This window comes from Salvia hispanica, chromosome 2, assembly GCF_023119035.1.
Source record: "Salvia hispanica cultivar TCC Black 2014 chromosome 2, UniMelb_Shisp_WGS_1.0, whole genome shotgun sequence".
Lineage (NCBI taxonomy): Eukaryota > Viridiplantae > Streptophyta > Magnoliopsida > Lamiales > Lamiaceae > Salvia > Salvia hispanica.
Genome location: NC_062966.1, coordinates 27,967,112 through 27,977,643, shown reverse-complemented (window position 1 = coordinate 27,977,643; position 10,532 = coordinate 27,967,112). Strand labels below are relative to the sequence as shown.

At 35.6% G+C, this 10,532-nt stretch overlaps 2 protein-coding genes across 2 annotated transcripts; both read left to right on the top strand.

Annotated features, from left to right (window-relative positions):
• Nucleotides 1-1,456: 1,456 nt before the first annotated feature.
• On the top strand, nucleotides 1,457-2,026 carry LOC125206677 (F-box protein CPR1-like). The gene has a single exon (XM_048105915.1). It carries the CDS (start codon nucleotides 1,457-1,459, stop codon nucleotides 2,024-2,026), a length of 570 nt encoding a protein of 189 aa, XP_047961872.1.
• A 1,423-nt stretch (nucleotides 2,027-3,449) lies between these two features.
• LOC125206676 (F-box protein At3g07870-like) lies at nucleotides 3,450-4,628 on the top strand. The gene has a single exon (XM_048105914.1). The coding sequence runs from the start codon at nucleotides 3,450-3,452 to the stop codon at nucleotides 4,626-4,628; it is 1,179 nt and encodes a 392-aa protein (XP_047961871.1).
• The last annotated feature ends 5,904 nt before the right edge of the window (nucleotides 4,629-10,532 follow it).

Here is a 10,532-nt window from a genome sequence, read left to right as displayed (position 1 = left end):
TTCGGAACGGGAACATGGAGGCGCGATGAATCTTGGACTATAGAGTACAAGATGAGTACTATTGGTTTTGATTTAACAAATTTTTATAACCTAAATATACATGTCGCTGCAATTAACCTCTATAAAGATGGTGATCTTTTGATGTTGCTGGACTATTCAATTTTAGTCTATTACTCCAACAACACAAGAACTCTCCAACGAGTCAATATGTTGAATGATGCAGACGCAAAGAGGCCGGGTTATGCCCTGATTTTCAATCCTAGCCTTCTCTCACTCAAGAGTTTCGGATTTGAGAATGTGATCTCGTTTTAGTCCATAATTATAGTCTACATTTATGTGTTAGCGTCGAATGTTTGTTTGTCTGTCTTTGTAGGCTCATTTGTCTTTTAGTGTCCGGGTATAAACTTGTCATGTCGAATTCATTCGAATGAATTTATTGCGATATTATCTGACTTCTAATTTCATTTTTATGAATAATTTTTTTTTTAATTATTAATTTATGACATAATTTCTCTCTCTTCTCCCCCAAATCCTTCTCATTACCCCAACAGCGACTCCTTTATAAATAAAAGTTGGGTTTAAGATTTTTTTGCCAAGCACTTAGAGTGATCCACTATTTCATATAGCGGAAAAAGGAATGACCGACCGGTCTCAGGATTTCTCCCCACTAATGGCTCAGATTGCACCAATATAAACCAAAATAAGAATTCAACAACCACTTAAACAAAATAAAAGAACTATTCATACGTTGTTGAATAGAAATATGGGATACCAATCATTGATAGTTTTGTCATCATCTAATTGTTTTCAAATGGGTCCATTCAATGATGTAAAATATCACAATCGTAATGCGATAAAAGAATTAATTCAAATTACAAAAGATCATGTAATTCCAATTAAGAATTGTCGAAGCCTTTAGGAACAACCCTTATAATTGCGAATGTTTATTCATCTTACCATTTAATGATTCATAATCTGATCTTGGTAAATAACTATTTGCAACTTAACAATTTAAAACAGACTTTTCAAGTAATTAAATTTCAATATTATTTAATCAATGAAAATGAAAAAATTTATAACCCTCGTCCGTGCAGTAACATTATTTTCAATTTGAATTGGTATTTTCTCAACCCCAATTATTGTCAAGAAAAATCTACAAAAATGAATTTTGGACAGTTTATTTGTGCAAAAATATATTTAGCCAAAAACACACCACACCTAAAATTAAAATCGGATCAAGTAATACTTGTTCAAGTTGACTCTGTAGCAATAGGATCAGCTAAGCCTTATTTGGCTACTCCAGGAGCAACGGTTCATGGCCATTATGGGGAAATCCTGTACGAAGATACTTTAATTACATTTCTATTTGAAAAATTGAGATCAACTGAAATCATTGGAAATATTTATGGTTTTTCTTCGATAAGTGAATAAACAAAGGTAAAATAAAAATCCACCGATGGCGTCGTTGAAGCTGGAACATATATACACCCTTGGAACAGGAACATGGAGGCGCGTTGAAGCTGGCGCCGTTTCTGGCTGCAGATTCTGCTTGGGTGGACACATTGAATGTAATGGTAACCTCCATTGGATACTATATGATCCGAAGGAACCCTTACGGATTTGTGGTTTTGACATTGAAACAGAGTGTTTTAGCATCTTCTCTGCTCTGATGGGAGTTGGAGAGTTGGAGTTGATTGTTTTGAAGGACTGCCTGTGCATTTCATACAAACGGGAGAATGAAATTGTGATATGGTTGATGAAGGAATACCGAGTCAAGGAATCTTGGACAATAGAGTACAAGATGAGTGCTCTTTGTTTTGGTTTTTATTGGAAACCTAACTTTGATTGTGAATTTTTTTTTGTTAAGCGACTCATCTACGTGTACAACAAGACAAGAACCACTATACAAGTTGGTAGGTATGAGGATGCAGCTGCAGTTTATTACCTTGCCTATGCTACGATTTCCATTCCAAGCCTTTTTTCAATCAGGAGTTTACAGTGTAAAGTCCTTCTAGTTCGTGCCTGAGGTTTCTTTGTTAGTTGCTGTCCGGGTTTTGTCTTATCATGTCGCCCGACACGTACTATATATATATATATATATATTAATGTGCGTTGTTGATTGTAATCTCATTCTAGTTTGTAACGTTAATCTACATTATGTGTTATCGGGTCGTGTCAACGCGCATTATTAAATCATATTGTTATCGTGACCGTGATGAGACTTTTCTTATCGTGTTTTGGTTTGTTATGAAGTAAATGCTAGTAAACACATAATTAAAGTTAGCAGAGAAAAACACAAGATAAAATCTAAACTAGGAAAGGAAATCAACATAAAACTAAACAAGGAAACAAATTCTCAAACATGAAAAGTAATCTATACACAGATGAAAATGATTTCAAGAGAATGGAGATAATACAGTCTTGATCTCTATCAACTGCCCCGATGTTGAAACAGCTTCGCACACAAGGCTACTGCATGTAGACCGATGGAACTGATAGAATATGTTTTCATACACTCGTCAGAACGCCAAATGATAGAACTGATCGAATATGCCTAAAAAAATCAAGGAACTGATCCCACGGACTATCGTGAAAAGAATGGAAACTGTCGCCAGAAGAGAAATTTTTTCAGTGCTGAGGTCTTGTGAGGATGCAGAACACCAGCTCCAACAGCCTAAATGCTTTAAAGATGGTGATGTTTTGATGTTGCTGGATCATTTTATTTTAGTCTATTAGTCTACATTTATGAATTTTTGTCGAATGTTTGTTTGTCTTTTAGTATTCGGGTTTGGCCTTACCGCGTCGAATAGAAATTGTTGTTTAAAGTTTTCATTCGAATGAATTTATTGTGATATTATAAACATAGTTGTTACAATGGTGGAATTATGAGACTTCTAATTTCATTTTTATGAGTAATTTATCTAAGACCATGGAACCATTAATCATACACATACAAATTAAATCTGTCCACATAAAATATACTACCTCTAAAAAAATATGGACCCCACAATCCATTAATAACTCCTACCACTTTTTCTTCTCCGATTTTATTTTATAAATTGCGTATTAAAATTCGTGTCATTTAAAATTTTGTCTATTTTTTATGGACGAAGATAGTGTTAGTTTTAACAATTTGGACGTCCACCAAAACTATATCAATTCTAGAAATGAAATATTTTAAACACTACTAACACCACTAACTTTGCTTAAACCACTTTTCCCTAACTCTATCTTCCTTTACCAGTTTACCACTAAAAACTCTATCATTAACTTTGTCTATTTTTCTTAGATTTATTTACTAACTAAGAGTAATAATTGACGAAATCCCTAATTCTTATTACTGTAGCAGAAGAAACCCTATTTCTCACTATTTAGTCCTCCAAAATGAACGCCGCTGCTGCTTATTCTTCTTCTTCACCATTCTCATACGCATTCCATTTCTACCATCAATGGAGCGTAATTTCTTCAGAAATCTGCCATCAGAAATCACCTCCAACATCCTCTCGCGGCTCCCTATAAAAAGCATTGCGTTAAGCAAGTGCGTTTGCAAATCATGGCTCAATCTGCTCGATTCCGACGATTTCGAATACAAAACCCCACCCGCCCTAGCTCTCTTGCAGCAGATGAACTCAATTCGGTGCTCAATTTTCGATATTGAAGACGAAGACGAAGCCGATGAGGAGAAGAGCCATGATCTTCACTACATTCCGCTCACAGATTTCGATATCCCTCACGAAAACTCAGAACAACTGGCGGCTATGGCTGCTAATGGATTGCTTCTTCTGCACTCAAAGTTAGGGTTTTCTCAAATTCCTCTTTTTATATGCAATCCGATCACTCGTCAGTATATAGAGCTATGGGGCCCTGAGGATTACATCTTAGATGATGATGCTGTTGTTGTTGATGATGATGATGATGTTGATCCGTTGTTTTGTTTTGGATTCGGTGTGAGCAAAATAAGTGGGCAATATAAGGTGGTCTGTATCAATGCGGACACCGACTTTCACTATGTATACACCCTCGGAACAGGAACATGGAGGCGCGTTGCAGCCGGCGCTGCTTCTGGTCTCGGATTCTATACAGCTGCACACATTGTTTGTAATGGCAACATCCATTGGACAGGATCATATTATTCGCCTCATGCCTTACGGATTTGTGGTTTTGATCTAGAAAATGAATGTTTTAGCAACTTCGCTGCTCCTCCTCCTCCGCCTCCTGTAAATGGACGTAGCCGTCTAACCGGGGAGTTGTCTACTTTGAGGGATTGTCTCTGTTATTCATACACATGGGAAGATGAAATTGTCGTTTGGTCGATGAAGGAATACCATGTCGAGGAATCTTGGACTATACTGTACAAGATGAGTAGTAACGGTTTTGATTTTGATCGGGCTTCTGTTTTTGGTTGGAATTATATGTGCGTTAAACCAGTTAAACTTTTTAAAGATGGTGACGTTTTGATGCTGCTGGCCGAAAAGCGGCTCATCTACTACTCCAACAAGACACGAACTATTCAACAAGTCGGTATGTTTGAGGATGCAGCTGCGAAGGATTACGTTAGTGCCCTGATTTTCACTCCTAGCCTTTTCTCACTCAAGAATTTCGGATTCAAGAATGTGATCTCGTTTTAGTTAGTATACATTTGTGTGTTTGTGTGGAAGGATTGTTTGTGGTGTAGTTTTTTGGTTATAAGTCTTCTTTGTCGTTTACTGTTTGGGTTTGGCCTTATCGTGTTGACCTGATACACACTATATATAATTGGGATGTTGTATGTAATATTGTTGTTGCTACTGCACCTATGATATCTCTTGCAATTTTGCAATAAAGTGACAATTAGCCCCAATTTGTACCTTAAATGGCATTATTTAGTGGCTAATTTTGTTAATTACCTCTGATATGGAGAGCCTGTCATAGGCTTTTGTATTATAATAACAGGTTTTCTTATTGTGTGGTGTTAGGGTTCGAGCTGATCATGTTTTGTTGTTATTATTTGACTATTATGGATTTATATATATCATGGAGTTGGAACTGAAATGGACTCAGTTTTGCGGATGTATCAAAACTATAAGAAATGACCTCTTTTTTTAGAAACAAAGGAAGTATAATGCGATCTCGATCTAGTTTATAATGTTAAATTACTTTTTAGGATTACCATACTTCTGCATAATTTTGACACCTTACTTTTTCTCACTTAAGAGTTCAGAGTTTATAATGCTAGTCTACATTTGTGTTTTGTGGTTATCTGGTCATGTCCGTGTCTAAGGTTTCTTTATCGTACGGTGTTCAGATTTGGCTTTATCATGTCAACCTATTCTGGTGTGGCTAGTAAATATATTTTGGGATGCTCTCTATGATATCATTCTAAATGATAATGTCAATCTACATCATGCTCATGTTCATTTTTAATGTTATCTTATTGTGTGTTATTCGAGTTTGGCCTTATCATGTCGTCGAGTTTATAAATATTGTTGAGATACTATCTATAAATAAAAATGGACTAATTTCAGTGGACGTAACAAAAATGAACTACTGTGGCAATTGTTTATAATTTCATTCTTGTTCATAATGTTAATCTAGATTTTTTGGTCGTTATCGAATCGTGTAAACGTGATATCATTTTGTTATCGTGTGTACGAGACATTTTCGTGTTGAATGCTTTTTTTTTTTTATTATTATTAAGTGGTGTTTATGTTTGATCTTATCATTATGAGTTGTTTCATGTCAGGCTATTATTTGAAGGATGTATAATAGTAATATAAAAAAAATTATTTTTCATGAATGAGGAACTGTACACTTAGAAACACTATCTTTGTGAACCTAGTGTTTTCAAAATTTGATCGGCTTGCAACTGGTTCATTGAACTGTTGAATACTTGAGTTGTCTTGAACCAAATAATTCGGCCTCCCAAATTGAGGGGATCTTCTCTGGATTGACATATCTGATGAGAGCTTTGCAGAGAGGTCGGTTGCGTTTTCCTGCATCGAGAGGGGATCTTCTTCTCTGGAACATTCTGCATAATTTTTGGGTTGACGAAGCGCGGGTTCATGCCTGGTTGCCGTGAACTGCAATTTTATGCGTTTAAATGCAAATAATTATATGTAGAAATTAATTATTGCTTGCCACTGCCTCTCTTCTCCTTTCACATTGATAGTAACAGAATTTGGTTTTGCAGAACGGAGATTCTTTTTTCCACACATCTGTATTTGCAGTATACTATTTAAGTACCTTCTACCCAATTCTCTCGACCGCATGAAATTAGTTTTCATTGTATGATTCTTCTAATAATGTGCTAGAATGTACAAAAAATTGCAACTTATTCGTCCATTGTTAGTTTACTTATAGATCTTGGTCATCCAATCGTTGCATGTTAACTAATCTTGCATGTGTATTTATACATACGTAATTTTTCATGACATGTGGTATCATTGTCCTAATTGAGTATGTAAATGTAGCGCGATCGGCAAAGCTCATTCATAGAACATCATTAGCTTTAAGCTTTAATGTTTCCGTTTTCCTTATTTGCATACGAACGATAAGAATAAATAATTTCAAATTTACAACTAATTACTATTACTTGATGCAAGATGTTCGTGCTCGATCAAGTGTTTAATCATCGAACTAACATTGTCCATTTTTTGATGCATTATGCTCGATTGTGTGCTTGCTTAGCATTTTGAGGTTGAGCATCGTGCTTTCAAGCATTGCCCGGTTAACCATCAAGCGTAAGCAGCATTAGGCGGTGTCGTAAGTATGGGTATGTATTTAAGCCATGTTAGATTGTTGAGATTTTGACCTTGCAATCTACTGAATCAGCGGATGAAATCTGTGAACTTCTCACTAAGATGGCAGGCTTTACCAGTGAAGAAATGATTGAATTCACCAATTAAGGATTTGGGGTTCTTCTCATTCCTTCGGAACTTCAAGGAACTCAGATCTATTTCGTTGGACTTGACATGTCCTCGTAGCATCTGCAGTTCCTCACATTGGAAAGTGAGGGTGAAATTCAGCCATGGTGGAACTTTTTCTGGAATTACCAGCTTATGTTCCCCGGCAGACTTCTTGATCTTCATCTGATGAGGCTTATTCATCTGTGTGATTATTTGAATTTTTCAGTTTATAACTTTATTCAAACTTCACAATCAAGTGAGGAGGGCAGTTGTGAGCTTTTGGTACATCCCTGAAGAGAGCCTGGATGGTTAAATGGAAACCCCCGGACCAAGGATGGATCGAACTCAACACAAACGTTTGGTTCTCGGCTCAGGAGATAGATCATGTGGAGGTGGACTAATCCGAGGTTGTGATGGTGCTCTCATACGAGCATTCTGGACACCGCTAGATATATCATCTGGCCTTGAGGCTGAGCTACTTGCCTTGGGTCATTGGAACAAATATGCGTCCACCTCAATCCAGATAGTGGAATTAGCGGTAATGGAATATGATGTTCATTTTCTAAAATGAGAAGTTCTTATATTTCTAAGAAACGAATTAACAAAAAAAAAAATTCTATTTTTAAATGGAGGAAGTATTAAAGTCGCCCGGCCTAGCTCAGCCCAGGCCTGGCCCACCAGTGAAACGAAGCGGGCTTAGTTAGGATGGCCTCATTGGTTGAAATGGGCTCCAATTTGGCTATTTTGCAAACCAGGCCCAGGACTATTTGAACCGTGGACTTAGGCGTCCGTGCTGCTGAAAAACTCTTTGACATGATTCCGAAGCATGATGGGACATATATCCTTTTGGCGAATATGTTTGCCTCTGCGGGGCGGTGGGATAGTGTTGCCACAGTCCGTAAATTTATGAGGGATCGAGGAGTGAAGAAGGACCCGGGGTGTAGCTGGCTTGAGGTTGAGAAGAAGGTTCACGTGTTTTTGGTTGACGATGCTTGAACGGCCATGTTCCATGGCACCAGGTACAACTCCTGATAACTGCATTTTTGTAGAATGAATGAATGGCTATTAAATGAATTGCAATAAAAATATGTTAGGATTTGAATACATCCCTATATATATTCTGTCAATTTGGAAATAAAATACTGGATCAAATGGTCATGGAACTGATAAATGCATAGCTAGTTGCATAATTTTGTTGCTAAACTATGTCAAGGAGAAGTTATAAGTCTGAATAGACTACCTTCTTTAGATCTTTATGGATGAAAGTAATGATAAAGTGCCTCATTGTAACTAAGTACTAACTGAAATTGGAGCAAATACTTCTTCAAGTGCAATGTTTTATGGAACTGTGGAATACAAAACCTGAGCCCCGTGGCGATGAGGAGCCTATTAATCAAGGGGACGAGATCGAGTCAATAAGGGAAGCAGAAGAAACGAGACGAGAGGAAGATGGCAGGGAAGTTGAAAGAGCAATGTCGCTTGGAGGCACTTGCAACCACCAATGAGGCACGCGAAAGGTGAAAAAAGCTGGAAGCAGAGAAGACGCAACGAGCAATCGGATCGTGTGTTTTTAAATATATATAGGGCCGAGTCCCCCAAATTTTATCTCCTATTCCAATTGATGATGAGAGGTGAGAGATTTTCTTGATTTGTATGGGATGCTGCTATGAATATGCCATTGGGTTCAGTTGCCCTGTCTCTATTCCAATTGAAGCTATGCTCAACTTTATTTTCTATATAGTTTTAAATTTTAATCAAATGAAGCAAAAAAGTTTTTATGTTCAAAATTTAATCTTAAAATTTACATTAAGAGCTTCTCGATCAAATTTGATGCTCCCTCCTATTCTATTATCTAAGTACTCCCTCCGTTCCAATTAAGATGATATGTTTCTTAGTTAGACATAAAATTTTAGTAGTTGTTGGTTGTGTGTTTAATTGAAAAGATAAAAAGTGACTGTAAGTAGTAAATGTAGAGAGAAAGAAAGTTGAAAATTTCAATTAGAGTGAGAAAAAATGGTTGAGTGAAATAATAGGAAAAATAATCTTAGAGAAAATATTACCAAATATTGAAATGTGTGAATTTTATTTAAGACAAACTAAAAAAAAATGCCATCTTAGCTGGTAAGGAGGGGGTATAAGTTAATCTACTACGCACAACTTCTTAATTTATTTTTTTCCTAAAAATAAATATGATTCATTTTAAGTGGGATCGTAAAAGGAACGTAAATCACTTATGGTAGGATGGAATGAAGACTCAATTTTTTATTTTGTTTTGAAGTTGTATTTTATTAGTAACTAGTATCACCCCTGTGCGTTGCACGACTCTTTGAAATTTCTTCACATCAAATTGGAAATGTCAATTTACTTAAATAAATAAAATGATAAAAGATAAAATTATACGGAATTTATAATCACAATTAAAATTTTATAGAGTTTATAGATCACATTAATTAAAAAAAAAAAAAAAAAAACAAAAGAGCTTTACATATTGTCTTGTTGATTATTTTAAATAATATTGAAAATAAAATATTGTATTTATATTTGAATTGGTCTTTAATCTCATTAATTACTAATCAATAAACATTCAATAATTCTGTTAATTGAGAATCGATTAACTCGTTAATCATCTTATTAAAAAATATTCTCTCCGTCCCGCTTTAGGAGTCCCGGTTGATCAATTTTGGGCGTCCCGCTTTAAGAGTCCCGGTTGAGATAAATTAATAAAAAATACCTACAAAGTGTTAAAAGTGGGTCCCAACATCCACTACAACTAATAAAAAAGTGTTAAAAGTGGATCCCAACATCCACTAAATATTTATTCATTACACACTAAACACTTTTTTCTTAAAATATGTGACCAACTCAACTGGGACTCCTAAAGCGGGACGGAGGGAATAATGGATTAGGATGCAACCAAGAAATGAAATTTTCAATAAAAAATATGGATTCCCAAAATCGCCTATGCTCATGCATCTCTATCCACCGGATCTTCTCCGTTCATCATCTCCAACACTTTCATCGTCAGGCGTCGACCCCATCTTTTCAATTTAATAAAACACAAACAACAAATATTAGTAACAAAATATAATCACACAAAAAGAATGTACAAAGTAAACAAATTGTTTTTTCCAGAAAATTCAGTGAAGCAAAAGAAGGTAGTAAGTGATGTACAAGCAAACAAAGTAGTATATTTATAGCCATGGATTTAAATTGTATCCATGTATTCTTTATTTATAACGGCTTTAATGTTAAATAGTGCAACGAATAATAATTGTTAAGGAAAATAAAAATAATTAGTAGTAATTAAATAAAATTAATATCATTAAATCTTAAAAGTTTTATACTCCCTCCGTCCCGGATAATTCGGGTCACTTTGACCGGGCACGGGTTTTAAGAATTGTAATGAAAAGTGGGTTGAAAAAGTTAGTGAAATGTGAGTTCTACTTTTATATATTAGTTTTATAATAAAATGTGAGTAGGAATGAGTTAGTGGAATATGGAGTCCACTACCATAAATGGTAAAAGTGAAGTGGGACAAATTATGTGGGACAGACTGAAATAGAAAACTGGGACGAATTATCTGGGACGAATGGAGTAACGTTGATTCATGATTCACGGTATAAGCATGAACGATGATCTATATCAAAA